At 35.4% G+C, this 18,379-nt stretch overlaps 1 protein-coding gene across 7 annotated transcripts in view; it reads left to right on the forward strand.

Annotated features, from left to right (window-relative positions):
- The window catches only part of RALGAPA1 (Ral GTPase activating protein catalytic subunit alpha 1), a 226,824-nt gene that overhangs the window by 54,012 nt on the left and 154,433 nt on the right, over window positions 1–18,379 (forward strand). For all 7 annotated transcript variants that reach the window (XM_046650085.1, XM_046650124.1, XM_046650133.1 and 4 more), the window contains exons 11-14: window positions 6,661–6,858; window positions 10,390–10,527; window positions 14,905–15,053; window positions 17,639–17,768. In XM_046650085.1, the coding sequence (XP_046506041.1) occupies window positions 6,661–6,858; window positions 10,390–10,527; window positions 14,905–15,053; window positions 17,639–17,768 (615 nt within the window). The remainder of the gene's footprint in view (window positions 1–6,660; window positions 6,859–10,389; window positions 10,528–14,904; window positions 15,054–17,638; window positions 17,769–18,379) is intronic.

Consider the following 18,379-nt stretch of genomic DNA (forward strand, 5'->3'; position numbering starts at 1 on the left):
TTGTGTAGGTCAACTTTTCTATATCCTTACTTAAGATTTTTGGTCAGCTTGACCTCATAGTTATAGAGAGGGCTGTGTTAAAATCTTAAAGTCTGATGGTGATTTGTCTCTTTTTTTCTTTATAGTTCTAGAAATTTTTCTTTGTACATTTTGAAACTGTGAAATTACGTACATACAAGTTTATAATTTTATATCTTCTTGGTGATTTAAACCTTTTATTTATGGCCCCTGTCGTCTATAGAAATTATTTTTGCTTAAAGTCTGTTTCATATACTATTACTACATTTATACCATTTTCTTTTTATTAGAATTAGCCTTATGTATTTTTTGAACCTTTTTCTTTTCAACTCTTTCACATCATTAGATTCTATGTGTCTCTTGTAAATATAGTTGGATTTTTAAAAATTTTTGTCTTTTAACTGGAATATTTATATTTATTATAATTACTGTTATATTTGGATTTATTTAATTTGTTATGTTTGGATTAATTTCTCCCCCAACTTATATATTGTTAAATTATCAAATAATTCAGCTCTGTTTTGCATGTTTGTGTTTTGACTCCAGTATTATTGTTCTGTGCATTCAGTATGGATTTACATTTCGTTAAATATTTATCACTTTCTTTGATTATGATTTCTTCCCTTTCACATCATCTATTTAGAATCACGTTCCTCTGCTTGAAGTTCATCATTTACAATTTACTTTAGTCGATGTCTGTTGGTATCAAACACTTTAAGTTTTTCCTGTCTGAAAATGTCTTTATTTTGCCCACATTCTTTTTTTTTTTGAGGACGATTAGCCCTGAGCTAACATCTGATGCCAATCCTCTTTTTGCTGAGGAAGACTGGCCCTGAGCTAACATCCGTGCCCATCTTCCTCTACTTTATATGTGGGATGCCTACCACAGCATGGCTTGACAAGTGGTGCCATATCCGCACCCGGGATCCGAACCAGCCAACCCTGGGCTGCCAGAGTGGAACGTGTGCACTTAACCGCTGTGCCACCCGGCTGGCCCCTGCCCACATTCTTGAAAGATGTTTTTCATTGGACATGGAATTCTAGGTTGACAGTGATTTTCACTCAGCACGTTTCAGATGCTCAGATACTTTCCCAGTCTTTTCTGTGTTACGTTGTTGCTATTGAGATGTCTACTAGCAGTTGAACTCCTACTGCTTTATAGGTCAACTATCTTTTCTCTGGCTCTTTTTAATATCTTTTTTTAATATTTGGCATTTTGCACTTTACTATGGTGTGTCCGAGGTCTAGATTTCCTTTTCTTTATTCTTCAGGGGATATTTTGGGCATACTGTATTTATGGATTAATATATTTTGACAGTTCTGAAAAATTTTCAGTCATTATCTCTTTAAATATTGCCTCTGTTCCATTTTTTCTTGCCTTTGTAGAACTCTGACAGGATGTGTGTATTAGACCTTCTCACTTACTGTTAACCTCATTCATATTTTCCACCTCTTTGTCTCTCTGTACTACATTCTGGATATTTTTTTTTTATTACAACTGTTTCTGGAAGTTGGCCAGTCTGCTTGATAATTTTATTGTGTCTGGTTCTTTACTTATATTTTATATATTAATGTAAACATAATTTTTATCTTGAGGTCTTTATAGGTCTGATTCTGCCATATTTTGTTTCTGTATGTTCTTTCTCTTGGTGCTGTATTCTCTTGTGTTTCTTGCAATCTTTTGTGATTTCAGAAATTAGGAATTTTGATTCTGAGCTTTTGCTTCTTGTGACTTTATTTCCTCATTTGGTTTGCTAAACATTGATTCTTCCAGAGAAGAGTTACATTTGCTTCTTCTAGATGCAGAGACATTACCCATTTTACATTAAACTGAATTCTTGATTTGAGGTTCAGGCCAGCCAAATAATATGAATGCACAGTATAAACCTGTGTTAAGGCTAGCAACAAATGTCTCTGGGGAGATTTTTGTTGTATTGTTATCTACTCTGTGTCTAGATATGGGCAACTTTCCTTGCAGACTTTTAATGGAATGGGTTTATTTCTAATTCAGGCTCACTCTGACAACATATAGTCCTTTGGAACCTCAGCTTTGTTTAGAGGTTTCCTGTTGTTCTCCCTGCGTCGCCCCAGTAGATCCCTGAAAACCAAAGTAAGTGGTTCCACTGAAAGTGAAAATCAGCTTTCCTGCTCCCTCTAAAACATCTCTGAGTTTGGATTTCATGTAGGTTTTTACTTGCGAATATTTTTTTCCTACTTTTTGGCTCATCAATGCATTTAAAAAATTTAAAGTTTTAAAAAATCCATCATTTTTGTCTTTTCAATTGGAAGGTTTCTCAGATTACCTAGTTCACCATACTGTTGGAAACCAAGAATTCCCCTCATTGAATTTTTAATCATGCTCTTCATATTTTAATTTTTGAAAGTTGCATTTGGTGGTTTTTTCATATCTGCCTAGTCATGTTTTTCAGTAGTTTATTCTTTAATCATATTTTCACTTTCTTCTTAATCAAAACATTAAAAATGCTTATTTTATTGTCCTTATTTCAACAATTCAAGTAACTTAAGTTTTTGCAGTTTTGTCCTTGTTTCTGTTTACTTACTCATGCTTGTTTGTTTTGGGTTTTCACATTATGGGCTTACATTTCTTTGGAATTCTATGGGAATTACTTTGAAACCTTTGAATTAAAATTCTCAGCTTATGATTCTTCCCATTTTGCTGCACTCAGAGTTATGTGATGGCAGCCTGAGAAGGTGAATTTGCCGGGAAGACTCTTCTTCCCTTGTACTCTTCTGCCCCACGTCAGTAGACACGTCTGCTCACTGACTCTTCTCTGGAGTCAGTGAACAGTGGAGAAGCTTTTTTTCTTCCCTTCCCAGCTCACCTTTGTCTTGAGGTGGTAGCCTTCATTGGTTTCAGCTTTACCTGTAGGACCTGATCTGTCTGTCCTTCTGTACAGGTGGCAAGAGCTCTCTAGGCTGTCCAAGGCGGCAGCCAGCAGCTTCATTGCTCACTTGCCTCTCTGGATTTGTACTCCCATTTTGTTCTAGGCTCAGAATATCCATACAAGCTGAGCCATTCATTTTAAACGGTACATTGTATTTTTTATGTGACAGTTTTTAGGCATTCTATGCAGGAAGATTCCAGGATACATTTTTATGATATTGCTGTGAAATGAAGTCTTCTGAGATAATTGTTTTTATTGTAACCATTATCTTTTAAAAGTGACTTTTAAGGCAGAACTAAGGAAAAATACATTTTAGGATGATGACTCCAATAAACCATCCATATTTTGAAAAGGAATCAATCTAAGATTGCAGTAGGAAAGCTATTTTTATTTTCTTAATACTGAGGATAAATTTGCCAAATTCTCAATCTGTGAAATAGTTTCTTTCCTTACTTTGAAAGTTCATATGTTCCATAATGTAGTATAAACAAAAATATTCCATTAATTATCAGGTGTATGGATATATAATGATTTTGCCCTTAGCAATTCCAGCTAGAGTACAAGTCCTTCTATAGGTAAACAAGTTTAGTAGAAATGTCTTTACCTGTCATTTTTCAAATAATTCCATCCTCGTAGCCTCCAAACTTACTGGTTTTCCTATCTGATCTTTTGTTCTGCAACCTTCCTCTCTTTCCTCTGTACCCATTCCACCTTCCCTTTTCACCTGGCTACTCAGCCTTTAGGTCACAGCTTAAATGTGACTACACCAGAGAAACCTTCCATGACCAGTCTAACCCACCCGCCCAAAGACAGTCAGATGCACCTGTACACCCTCAGGAGAGGCACTAATGAAAGCGTATTAAAAGAACATCAGAGACCAAAATGTTTTGTTAGTGTTTATTCGTGGAAGAAGAGAGCCTTAGCTACAGTAAATCAGATCCCATCGGTGAAGCCAGTTACTAGAAAACTGTACCAGGTTATCTTAAGCTGATACCATTAATTATTTGACTTTTCTCTCTCCTGCTGTTTTGATTCCTTTCCGTGTAGTCTTTTTGGTTGTGATGTAGTTTCACAGTCATAGAATCGTAAAACTGGAGATGACCTCATGCAGTTCTGTCTACAGAGAGAAAATTTGTTGAGCATGTAGATTCAGATATTCCTGCCTATGATGACAGTTATCCTTATTATTAATTAATAATTGATGTCTGATTGGTGCTATCATAGAGGGATAATGTGCCATATGTGGATTTAAATGTTCTGGTTTCTATGGCAGTTAAGTCTCATTGTAAATGTATAAATTGGTTCTCTGGTTTTTACACATCAGTGTTTTAGCCGTGGCTAATATCAGTCTTTCCTCAAGATCCATATTTAGTGTGTTGAAAATCAGATTTTGGACCTGTTAGGACAAAGCTTATATACACTTAGGTCTTTAATAAATTCATCAAGCCACTTGGGATATAGTATGACAGTTTATGCAATAACAAATATCTTAGCTCTGGAGATTACTAATATTTTTTTAATTAATAAACTTTATTTTTTAGAGCAGTTTTAGGTTCACAACAAAATTGAATAGAAAATACAGAGTTCCCATACTAACTTTTTAAGATTTTTATTTTCATTTTTTTCCTTTTTCCCCCTAAAGTCCCCTTGTAGATAGTTGTATATATATATATATATATATTTTTAAAGATTGGCACCTGGGCTAACAACTGTTGCCAGTCTTTTTTTTTTTTCTGCTTTATCTCTCCAACCCCCCCCCCCCCTACATAGTTGTATATCTTAGTTGCAGGTCCTTCTAGTTGTGGGATATGGGACGCTGCCTCAACGTGGCCTGACGAGCGGTGCCATGTCCGTGCCCAGGATCTGAACCCTGGGCCACCGCAGCAGAGCGCGTGAACTTAACCACTCGGCCATGGAGCCAGCCCCGATAGTTGTATATTTTTAGCTGTGGGTCCTTCTGGTTGTGGCATGTGGGACGCCGCCTCACTGTGGCTTGTTGAGCAGTGCCATGTCAGTGCCCAGGACCCGAACCGGCGAAACTCTGGGCCTCCGAAGCAGAGCGCGTGAACTTCTCGGCCACGAGGCTGGCTCCGCCATACTAATATTTTAAAAAATAAATTAATTTCTCAGTATCTAAGACTAGAACTTCTTTGAAATTGTTTGAGCTTTTTTTTTGAACCTTTGTAAGGAAGGCTCACCTGTTGCTACAATTATGAAATAGCCTCAGAGCAGGCAGTGATGATCAAAATCAGACCATTGATCATTAAACTGCTGGAATATGAGAGTGAGAATTTGAGAATGGGTTTGTTAGATGGAGAAAGTAGCAAGTAATGTAGTTTGCTAGGGAATCAATAATAGCAAATAAATAAAAGGATTACCAAACAGCATATTAAATACCCTGTTGATATTATGCATTGACTTTTCATCATTATCTTGGGAAGCTGATTTTCTTGGCTAGTTTCATTCAGATAAAATAAAGTCATTTGATGCCATGATTATTATTAAATACATCTACTGATAACTCTAGAGTAGGAAGTGGCAGGTTTTAGGTAGAAGTCTTGTGATTTTTAGAGTTGAAAATAATAGTTTTTCTAAAAAGAAAAATTAAAAGCAATTTAATTCCCTTTCTATTTGCAAATAAAAAGTAGAGTGAAAATGTTGATGCATAAACACAAACATGCATAAGGAAAGGACTTTGGGTAGTGAGATTCTTTTTCTTTTACTGTGAATTTTACTGTTTACTGAGATATTTTTACTGTTTTATATTTGCATGTCTGAATTGTATAAAAAAATCTTTTTGCTATGAAAATGTAGTATTTTTGTGGTGAGGAAAGCATTTACTTTTTTAAAAGTTAAGGCAACCCAAAAAGTACCTAAAGGAAAGAATAACCGTAAGATACTCCTTTTAATTTTCTAAGTATTTTGCCTTATTTAACTTCTATAATTTTATTATATGTAAAACAAAATTAAAAAGCTGTAACTTGGGGCCGGCCTTGTGGTCAAGTGGTTAAGTTTGCACGCTCCACTTCGGCGGCCCAGGGTTTCGCTGGTTCAGATCCTGGGCGTGGACATGGCACCACTCATCAGGCCATGTTGAGGCGGCGTCCCATGTGCCACAACTAGAAGGACCCACAACTGAAATATGCAACTATGTACTGGGGGGACTTGGGGAGAAAAAGCATTAAAAAAAAAGATTGGCAACAGTTGTTAGCTCAAGTGCCAATCTTTAAACAAAACAAAACAAAACAAAACTGTAACTTTTTTTTTTAATATGCTTAGAAAAGCTAAATTGCCTTGTTACATGTGATTTTTATTACTTCTTGGAGTTAGATTTTATTTTTTAATTAAAATCTTTCTATCAAAATTTATTTTAATAGTAATCTAAAAAGCAATAAGTTAGAAAAATGTGATTTATTATGAAAAGTTGTATTTACATTGACCTTTGTAGGAGTACAGTTATTTCACAAAACAGGAAATATTTTCGTTTTGAGAGAGTACAATTCAAACAAGTCTTTGCTCCTTGTACTTGAAATCAGTGTCCATCTACCAAAAGCATTTCTATCTCAGTGTATTTACAAGTTATTTGGAGACAAAAGGCTTTTTCTGACAATAAGTAGATTGATTTTAACTCTTTAAGCATCATTTATATCTCACATTTTGTAACGTAATAGCAATGTATGTATTAGTGGTTTGTGTCAAAGTAAGTATCATTATCTCTATTCTCTTTTTTCACTAGGCATTTTTATTACCAATTTGTGAAGCAGCCGCTATGAGAAAAGTGGTAAAAGTATATCAGGAATGGATCCAGCAAGAGGAAAAACCTTTGTTCATGCAAGAGCCTGAAGAAATTGTCATCTCTTCTTCAGACTTACCTTGCATTGACAGTGTCACAGACCGTGATATTTCAATGGAAGAAGGAGAAAAGAGAGAAGAGGTAAAATGTTAAGATTTATGTATCTTAGAATAGGTTTAATAGATAAGATTTTCACCAAAGTGTAATATCATGTTAACACATATATACTTACTAAATGGGAATGTGAAGACACCTTTCAGTATATTTTGCAATTTAGATAATATGTTACCTCAGTACTCTATCCCAAAGCCCTTAGATATCACAACTTTAAATAATTAATATTGAGGTTGTGTAGTAATTCTTGAAGTCATTGTCTAGATCAAAATTAGGTGCTGTTATAAAAGGTGGAATATTTTACACTGTGGTACTAGATCAAAATGGATGTTGCAGTATCATACTTCTCAGAGTGATTACCAAACTACAGTTCCCCCCGGCCTGTCTTATTCTAGGAGTTGGGTACCCAGCACAAACCAGAATATTCTGAGCTCGTTCTTGGAAATTTTTGCACTAAGTTGATTGCAGAATAAAACATGTCTTGACCTGCTAAGAAGCTGGTCTGTGATAAGAAAGACTGGAGTTTACTCACAGAGGGAAAAAGATGAGAGAAAAGAGAGTAGAAGTGGAATTTGGGTTCCTGGTTCTATTTATTCCTTAATTCTTTTGTTTTGGTTGTTTAACCTTTGTCATAGGTCAGGTTCTCACCAAAATGCTGGAGTCTAATATTGACATCTATCTTACTAAATCTAGATGGGAGCAATTTGGTAGTGTTTATTCACCCTAGTGGTTAATTTAACCTCATCAGTGGAGTTTATCTGGATGTTAACTTGTGAACAAATAGGCCGCATTCTACAGAGATTCAATGCATCAATATTTATAGATGTATATATGTGATGTATATATATGTAGAATATCCTCCCCTACTTCTAAGAAGGGGAAAAATGTAGCTAAGAAATATAATTGAAGCAAATAAAATTAACCATGTAAATTATGAAATAGTATTCTCAGTTATATTTGTATGCACCAATAAAAATATCCAGTTTTTGCATAAAGCTAGAAAATAAACCTATGGATCTAAATAATTTGTTTTCCTCCAATTTTTTGACATGAATTTATAGCTCCGTACTGAGTGTAACCTGTGAAATTTACTCACCTTTAATAAAAATGATAGATAATGTAATCTATCTACATACATAATTTAAAAAACGAACAGTGGGAAGGAGAGAGGAAGGCAGGAAGGAAGGGTGATGTGGGAGTGTTGTGAAGGTGTGTTCTGTTGGTTACTCAAATACCGCAACCAGTGTTGCCATTAGAGATGTGATTTTTCAAAATGCCAACAACTCTTGCTAATGGCATGAATCAAAAATAAAAGATATAATCAATCATTGATTATATTTCTGATAAATTCAGTATGTATAAAAATCATTTAAAGTTTGATGTTAATTATAAAATGGAGTTATAGATTCAGATAATTTTATAAATGGGTTTTGTATTCACATAGTATTTGTGAAACATTTGAAAGACGTGGAATACAAGACAGTTTTTGTGTGTGCAGGACTGTCTTGCACCTTGTGGTGTGTTTAGGATTCCCAGCTCACCCATTAAATCTCAGTAGTATTCTCAATTCTTGGGACAACAAAACACTCCCCCAGATTTCAGAGAGCTCTGTAAAACATGGTAATGCCCACACTGAGAACTAGTATTGGAGTAGAAACATGTCAGTCATCGTTTCTACCTTCACATAACTTATGATTTAGCAAGAAGAAAAACATGCAAAGTAAGTATTATAAAACAGTAATATTGCTGTGATCTTAGAGTGTGAAAGGGAGTACTTAACTTTGCTTAGAGAAGGCTTCCCGGAGGAGGTAATATAATATGAAGGGCAGGTAACACATGGGAAAGGAGCCACACAGTGTGAAAAGCTTGTGCAAAGATGTGAGAGGCCTTGAAAATATTTTTATTTGACTGTAGCTAAGAGCAGGTGGGAGAGAGCGGTAGGCAATATGAGATATGCGAGAACTAGACTCTGTTCAGTAACTCGTATGCCGTTTTCGTGGACTTTGATTACCTAGACACTGGAAAACCTTTGAGGGATTATGAAGAGAAGGATGGTAGGGATAGTTACTTATTTCAGAAGGATCATTCAAACCTAGAGTGGAAGATAGATTGGAGGCCAGTCTGGAGCAAGGAGACTAGTTCGGAAGTATAAGCAAAGTTCAGAAAGGAGATGATAAGTACCTGATAGAGGACGGGGGAAGTTACGATGGGAATAGAAGGGAGAAGACAGATATATGAGCTCCTTCGGCGGTAAAATCAATGTGCCTTGATGATTAATTGGGCTGAGAGAAATGAGGAATGGTGAGGTGTCCCAAGTTTCTTTCTTTTGCAACAGGGTAGTTGCCATTCACACAAGAATAGGAAGAAAAAAAGTGCAAGTTTGGTGGTGGTAGCCAAGGTGGCCAGAGGAGTTGGTAGCATGGGGAGGACATGGTTAATAAACTTACTTTTAAGTATCTTGAATTTGAGGTGCTTGTGGGTCGTTCAGGAAGAACTATTTAGAAGATAGCTGATGGTGGGAGAATGGAGAAAGAGAAAGGTGTAGACTAGACCATAGTGTATTGTGTTGGCTGCTCAGGTGGAGCTGAGTTCCAGTACTGCTTCTGGTAATGGCAGAGTAGTTATTTTTATTTTTATGTTTTTAAAGAGTTTTAAAAATTTTTTTCCTTCCCAAAGCTCCCTGGTACATAGTTGTATATTCCTAGTTGTGGGTCCCTCTAGTTGTGGCATGTGGGATGCCGCCTCAGCATGGCTTGACGAGTGGTGCCACGTCCACGCCCAGGATCCGAACGGGCAAAACCCTGGGCGCAGTGCACTTGGCCCTGGGGCCCGCCCCAGCGTAGTTAGTTTTAAATTAAACCTCCTGCATGTTACAATCATAAGCTCTAGACAAAATACGAAAAACAAAAACTGTTCGAAGATACTAGTGAGTGACCAGAAGCAGAAAGAAACTAGAGAGAAACTTAAAAGGAGCAACACTGAGTGAAGTTCCTGTTTGTGTGGCTTTTCACCTGAGGGAAGTCCATAGTCTGCAGGACGTTTGACCGCTAAAACTCGAGCAGAAAGCTGAGTCTCAGTGCTTTGAAGTATCAATATTCTTCTGTCTTCAGATAACAGAATTTTTACTACTCGTAAGTAGGATAAATAGAAGCTATTTTCTGTTGTGTTATTTAAGTTATTTGGATTCTGGTATTTACTTTAGAACAGGATTCATCTCTTACAAAGCTGTAAATAACATAATCCCATTATTGAGTGTGTAAGTGTACAGAGGGGAGGTTTATACATTATATACATAGAAAAATGTCTCTATATCTGAAGTGATATAATCACTGGCTGGTCCTTATGGATGATTTTTTACTTTCTTTATATTTTTATCAACGAGAACCTTTTTTACAGTGAACATTCTTTTTCACTTTTTTTGTAATCAAATAAGACATCTTCTATTTTGAGAGGATGCTTAGCAGTGGGACCCAATAATTTCCAGTTTACTTCTCCAGCTTACTGACTTGTCATAACATTCTTAATTAATGATATATTAACAACTTGATTTTGCTTCAGGAAAATGAGACTAGTATTGCTGATCACGTTCGAAATTCTGCTTGGGCAAAAAATGGCACCTACAAAGATGTTCTTCATAATGCCTCTGAAGAAGCCATAGAACAAAACACACGAGCTGGTACCCAGGCAGTTTTACAGGTGGATCACATTTTGGTTATTTTTAAAAAATAATAATCGTTAAGTATTTCAAAGATATATATAATTCAGTATTTCAGTGTAGAATATAATTTTTAAGTGTAATAAGTTCACCACCCACATTTATCAGTCATCATTATGCCATACTTTGTTTTTTCTTTAACTTTCACTTTATAATATTGATAAACTTTACATATTTTTCTAGACAGTTTTTTAAAATTTATGTGAATGTGTCATGGTGTATTGTCATCTGCAACTTTTTGCATTAACCTTAAGTTTTTGAGATTTGTTGTTGATATATAGCATAATTCATTCATTTTAACTACTTTGTGGTATTACAATTTATGATTATTTCACAGATTATTTTTTCACTTTTCTGTTGATGGTTTTTTAAATTGTTTCCAGTTTCTCACTATTGCATGTAGTGCTACATTGAACATTCTTATATATGTGTATTTTAGCACATGTGGGAGAATTTTCCTAGGATATCTTCCTAGATGTGGAATTACTGGGTTGGAAGATTCCTACATTATCAGCTTTACCTTACTATTATTGCCAAATTGTTCTCCAGTGTGGTGATAATAATTTATAATCCCTCCAGTAGTATTTGTGAGTTCTTATATCCTTATATCTTCCCCATTACTTGTATGGTCAGATTTTAATTTTTGCTGCTCCTATATATGAGATAAATGTTATTTATTTTAAAGTTTGTCTTTCTCTGTTTTCATTTGCTTTTCCTTCATCAGTACTGAAATAGAGCATCTTTTCTTATCTGTGAATTCCCTATTATATACTTTTTCTTTTATTCTGTTTGGTTGGTTGTCTTTTTCTTATTGATTTGTAGGAGTTCATAATATTTACTCATTTTTTACGTCAGACTATTGTCAAAGCCGTATGTGACCTCCACATTGTTAAATGGACGTTTTTCAATCCTAATCCTAATGGGCTTGTCGGGAGCATTTTTACAGAGTAGATCTTTCTCTCCCTGTTGAAACTCCTCTTCACTTGACCTTCAGAATAGCATACCCCTTGTTTTTCTTCTAATTCACTGACCACATCTCAGAATTTCTTTTTTTACTGATTTTTCCATGTCTCCCTGACCTTTTCATATTGAAGTACCCAGGAATCCATTTTTGGATCTCTTTTCTACTTATTCTCTTGCTGATTTCATCCATTCCTATGCCTTTAAATATCATCTATATGCTGCAACTTCTACATAACATTTTATCTCTAGTCTGAGACCTCTCGTCTGAACTCTAAAAGGCCTGAACTCAAGTATTTAAATGCCAGGTTGGCATCTTCACTTGAATATCTAATAGACATCTCAAACTTGACATGTCTAAAACTTGGCTTTTCATCTTGCTTAACAAACATGCTTTTCCTGCAGTTTTCCTCATTTCATTTAATGGCAGCTCCTTTTTCCAGTTGCTCAGGCCATCTTATTTCCTGGTTTTTTTTTTTTGAGGAAGATTAGCCCTGAGCTAACACCTGCCGCCAATCCTCCTCTTTTTGCTGAGGAAGACTGGCCCTGAGCTAACATCCGTGCCCTTCTTCCTCCAGTTAATATGTGGGACGCCTACCACAGCATGGCTTGATGAGCAGTGCCATGTCCGTAGCCAGGATCCGAACCAGCAAACTTAGGGCCACTGAATCAGAACGTACGCACTTAACCACTGTGCGACCAGGCCAGCCCCTCCTATCTTTCTTTTATATTTTACATCTAACTTGACAACAGATTCTCTCGGCCTTCAGAATGTATGCAGAATCTGACTACTATTCAGTCCTCACACTACCTCCTGTGCCTGAGCCTCTAGAATCTTTCATCTGGATTATTGGAGTAGTCTCCTAATTAGTATCCTTGCTTCTGCTCTTGCCCACCCATTATTCTCATTCATATAGCCATATTCTCAACACAATAGCCAAGGGATCCTGTAAAATGTAAGTCAGATCATGTCATTTTTCTGCTCAATATCCTCCAGAGGTCTTCCATTACCACTAAGCGTAAAAGCAGAAGTCTTTCTAATGATCTATAAGGCTGTCTGTTATTGCTCCTCAGATTGTGGTCCATAGACTAGTGCTGGTCCACAAGATAATTACAAAATTGAGTGTGAGAGTTTAGAAGCGAAGTCGTTTAATATCTTTATTCTGATGAAAAGTTTGAGTTTGTATTTTGTATCTCTTTTTTCATTTCCTTTTTCCTATTACTTCATTTTTTATCGTATTTTTCAGTAGGATTGGTCTGCGAAAGACTTAGGGGGAAAAGCCTGTTCTTTCACCACTGGCAGTGTGAGAGCCTCTGCTCCACATGCCCTGGCTCAGTTTCTCAACATCGTCTCCCACTGCTTTCCCCCTTCCTCACTTCACTTTATACTCCTTGCTCTTCCTCAGATATGCTAGGCAGGTTCTCACCTCAGGCCTTTTAAACTTGCTTTTTTTTTTTTTTTTTCCCATCTGGGATGCTTTTCTCCCCGAATGCTGCATAGTCAATTTGGTCTTTTCCTTTTCAGTTCATTCACATTTACTTTCATTGTTTACCCACTCCACTTCCTTTTGTGCTTACTGGGTCTCCCAGGACAATGAGGTAATAGTGAATACCTTTGTCTTGTTATTGGCTTTTGGCAGTACTTCTCAGGTTCAATTGCTGTTCAAACATTTGCTATAGCTCTTAATAAATGCTTCTTTTCAGATTCAGGAATTTTATCTTTTTTCTTAGTTTGCTAAAAATTTTTTTAAAAATAAGTGCTGAATGCATACATTATGATGATCATGCTTTTTTCCATTTTATTCTATTGATAAGAGTATATTGTATTAATAGACTTTTCTGATGGCAAGGCATTCTTACATTTCTGGGGTAAATACTACGTGGTCATAAAGTATTGTGTTTTGCTCAATTTTTTCAAGATTTTCATCTATATGTTCATAAGTGATATTGGTCTCTTATTTTCTTTTTTTATATAGGTTTTGTCTATTTTTGATAACAGGATTATATTTTTTGAAAAACAAATTGGGTGGTTTTCCTTCTTTTTTGTCTCTGAAACAAGTTATGTAAAATAGGGATCATCTTCCATGAAGGTTGGGCAAAACTTTGCATGTCAAGCCGTCTAGGCCTGGTGTTCAGGGCTGGATCAGGGAGACTGTTACCGCTTCTCTTCTTTCCTGGTACTCATGTATACATCTTTTCTATTTCTCAAGTCAGTTTTGGCAGTTACTGTTTTGTCTACAAAATAATCCATTTTAATTTTATGATCGTTAAGTTATCCACTGAACTATCATTTTAAAATTCTCTACTGGATTTACAGTTATGTCCTTATTTTGTTTCTAATGTTTATTTGTGCCTCTTTCTTTCTTTTCCTGGTCACTATTGCTAGACTTAGAGAGTCAGCTCTTTTCACTCGTTTAAAGTTAACTTAATATTCTTTTCTCACATTGATTTTACAACTATGTTTTGTTATGTAGTTCCTCCAGGAGATTTAAATCAGAATTATGGGTGTAGAAGATGTAAATCTCCTAGGTTCACAGTAGATGTAAGTTCTGTTCCTCCGAAGTGTCTTTGAGAACCTTTCCACATACCTGTCACCGTTATAACTTTGTCCTCAATAACAAAATACAATTAATAATTTGATTAAAATGAATTTAAAGATACATATTGAGGGATCCTTGTTAGTAGTACTATAATACGCAGACTATTACCAAAACAGATATCACACACAGCCAATAAACTTGAAAAAAGAGAAGAGTTGGTTTTGAACACCTCATTCAGAAAATTCTTCTTGATTTAGCTATTATCTTTTATCCTAAACTATTTGTATTTTTTTATTGTTCTTTTCATTTTATGACAGCAATAGTGTTTTTTTTTTTAAGATTTTATTTTTCCTTTTTCTCCCCAAAGCGCCCCAGTACATAGTTGCATATATTTTAATTGTGGGTCCTTCCAGTTGTGGCACGTGGCACGCTGCCTCAGCATGGCCTGATGAGTGGTACCATGTCCAGGCCCAGGATCTGAACCGGTGAAACCCTGGGCTTCGGAAGCGGAGCTCTCGAACTCAGCCACTCAGCCACGGGGCCAACCCCAGCAATAGCGTTATTATAGTAAAGCTCTCAGTTTTAAGAAAGGCTGTTTTTCACTCGGTTTATTTTCTTTGGGTGCCTAGTAGTAATTTTATATTTGTCTGGATACACATAAAAATAGACGGGTTTAATGAGTTTAAATTTCAGATACCAAGCTGATGGTAGAAGTAGGGTTAGAATTAACCTATAGTCTTAGGCTTTTAAGTTCATTGTAGATCACCTAGTGATGAGCGTATGTTTTTTTTTTTCTTTGAATAAGAAATTTGCCATTGAAATTCTATAGTGAATGGCTCATGATTTCTTTTGTCTTAGGTGTTTATTATAAACTCATCAAACATATTTCTTCTTGAACCTGCAAATGAAATAAAAAATCTTCTGGATGAGCACACAGATATGTGTAAACGCATTCTTAATATTTATCGGTTCATGGTTGTGCAAGTATCAATGGACAAAAAGACTTGGTAAAAAACATTTATCCTTGTTTTTTTCATTGTGTATATGAGTATAGTAAGTTTTAGAGGAAAAGTATGAACAGGGCTTATTACAATGTTGTAGACACTTTTATTATTGGACGAATGAATAAATGTAATATTTTATGTGATGATCATGACAATAGTCTCCTTCACTTTATCTCAAACAATTTTGATCAAACTTCCACAACATCCCTTGGATTATCTTTCTAAAGGGCATATGATGACCTCCCCCCCATCAGAATGGATACATGTATGCATGTATGAATAAATGAATTTATGCATATGTGAATGAATGAATGAATAACTAACTGATTGCATGGGTAAATGCCTGATTCCTCAACCTGACAATCAAGGCCACGTACAGTCAGGCCTCTGCCTACTTTTCTAGCCCTCTCTCAAGCCTAAACTCCACCTGGCAGGATAGACTCCTGCCTCCCAGCTTTATCAAATTACCTTTCCTGAGCACACTGTGAACTTCTCTTTAGAATGTCTAATTCCTGCCATCTTTTCCTGTTGTCACCGTAACTATCCTTAGAGTCCACCTTCCTTTTTCCACATACCCTTACTTACATTTTTTCCCTCACTTTCGTTCTGTATTTGTACCTCTCTTATAGTTCTTGTCAAAATTGTTTTAATTCCTAAATTACTTTATAAAGTGATTTATAAATGTCTCTTTATCTCACTGAATTGAGAGGCCCTAAAAGGTATATACTGGTTGTCTTGTTTTTATCTTAGTACCTTATATATTATTGGTACTCTATAAATATTTGTTTAATTGAATGGAAAAAAAGATCTTTCAGGGAAATAAGTCCAGTTCTTCAGTTTTTGTAAAAATAATACGTATTCACTATAATTTTCAAACAAAGAAAAGTTTTAAAAAGAAAATAAAAGTTGCCTGAAGGCTCATTCTCTAGAGGTGACCGTTGTTTGCCCTTTGGTGTACATCTGGTTCAGCAAACCACACACCCACTCATTCAGTATTCTGCCATATGTATGTAGCATTATTTTCTTAACCAGTCACCTGTTGATGGATTTGTAGTTATTTCATTTTGTTGTTGGAAGAGGGGAGAATGATGAACATCCTTATATGTATATAATTTTCCTCCTTTGACTTATTCTTAAAAAATGGGAGTACTTAGTCATAGAGTATGCCTAATTTATGTTTTGCTACATATGGAAAAATGGCTTTATTTTGAAAAAATTCTTAACAGTATTAATATAGTTTCATTTAGAAGTAGTTATTGTTATTAACTTATTTGGAGCACTTTTCTGTGCCAGGTATCTTTTTAAGCACTTTATATGCATTTTCTTTCTTAATCCTTGTAGCATCCTATGAAGTAGATAATATCTCTGTTTTACATGGTGATTCAAGTTCCCTTGCATTATGAGAGATTACTCACGTGTTTACATCAAATTTATAAGACTTTATGAATTAAAATCATTATTATTGTATTACAAAGTGACAGGTTACCTGATATATGAGTGAGTTATGATTTGACCACAAATCAGATAAGATTTGGAAAATCTATACTGTATTACATATGTAGTTAATTTCAAATAGCTTTTCATTTCATTTCATAGTTAAGTTGGAAGCCTAAGATTACAAATGTGGTGCTTTTGATTTTTATTTTGTGAATGAATGCGTGCATTTGTTTGTTAATAAATTCACAATATTTTTAATTGATACTTTTCTATTTGATTCTGCCCCCACTTCCCAGAAAAACCATAACATCTAGATCTGAGATCTGTTGCTGCCTGTGCCACATTTCTCACAGGCACGTATTGCTGTTCCTAGAATGAGTCTGCCAATAAGTCAAAGGGGAGGAGGCTGTGATAGGGACTTGGGCTGGTAGCCTGGCTGTACACCCAACTGAAGTCCCCTTGTCAGCCTCTTTTTCACAGGTGGTTGAATCAATTTTCAAATTATCAGGTGTAAATAACGTAGTTTGATGGTCTTAATAATAAGCATCTAGCAGAAAGAGACCAGGTGAGGATAATATTAGCATTGGCTTGACTTGGAGTAAAAATAGTCAAACTAAAAAGGATGAAAGAGGCAATAGAGTAATGGTCCTTGATTACTTGTCAGGCTGATTGTGATCTGTTAATCTTAAAATATCATGTTGTTTTTTAAATTGCACCTGGTGCTGTTCTGGATATGTGCTTGTTCTCCATATTGTAAAGATGTATTAGATGGCCAGGCATCAAGGTGGAATTATCTTGTGTAGATAGATGAGTGTGCTTCAGATAGCTCCCTAAGATTACTACTTGATTGTGGGGTGGTGGGATGGGAGCACTCTCCACATTCTTACCCCCTGTTCACCAGCTTTTGCATAAATTTTTATTTGATAAGAGGATTTTAAAGCTGAAAAATGGTTTACGAATGGCTGGTATAGATTTATAAAACGGAATTTTAAATTTCAATATTTAAAGAATTTTTAAAATTTGAAAGATATTTGATATTTGAGTTATTAAAAGATAATTCCATCTTTATAACAAATATTAATTTGAAAGTTATTCATTAACGAAAAGCAAACATGCAGGAAGGAAGCATTAATTCCTGTTTTTCCTTTAAGGGAACAGATGCTGCTTGTGTTGCTCAGAGTCACGGAGTCTGTATTGAAGACGCCATCACAAGCTTTTCTGCAGTTCCAGGGGAAAAAAAACATGACCTTGGCAGGTCGACTTGCAGGACCACTTTTCCAGGCAATAAAAATAAATAAATAGATAAACAGATGGATAGATTGTTTTTTTTAAGATTCATTGAGCCCTGAACTTGTTATTTGGGGAAAAAAAGTTTTAAATCAGAGATCATTTCAAGTTAAACAATCTTTTGTAGAGCTAAATTAAAAGTTGCTTATCAAAATAGGCTATTTGCCATACATAGAATAAGAATATAGAAATGGATGAAATAGCAGGCCTGTGAAAAAAGTGTTAAAACAGGTTGGTGATGTTTATCTCCTGTGTGGCGTCCTTATGTGTGATTGCTGAAAGCTGCCCAAAGGTGTCCTGAGGAATGGCCGTATTGTTTGCTTTAGAGTGTCCAAGTCTCTGAAATTGTTAGCAAAACAAAACTTTCTTTTAAATTGTTCTGTAGTAACGACAAAGTAGTAAATAATCAAGATTCTTTCTTAGCATGCTGTTCCATAAGACTTTATTCTCTTCACTTCTTTATTTGAAGTATCAGTGGTAGTTTCGTTATATAGGAATTACATGTTGTGTTTTCCAACCTGAGGATTGAATACTGACTTTAAATGTATTATAGATTCTTTGGAAAATACAAAGCAAAATAATATTTTCTTAAGATGACACATTAA

This window comes from Equus quagga, chromosome 2 (assembly GCF_021613505.1).
Source record: "Equus quagga isolate Etosha38 chromosome 2, UCLA_HA_Equagga_1.0, whole genome shotgun sequence".
NCBI classification, from domain to species: Eukaryota; Metazoa; Chordata; class Mammalia; order Perissodactyla; family Equidae; genus Equus; species Equus quagga.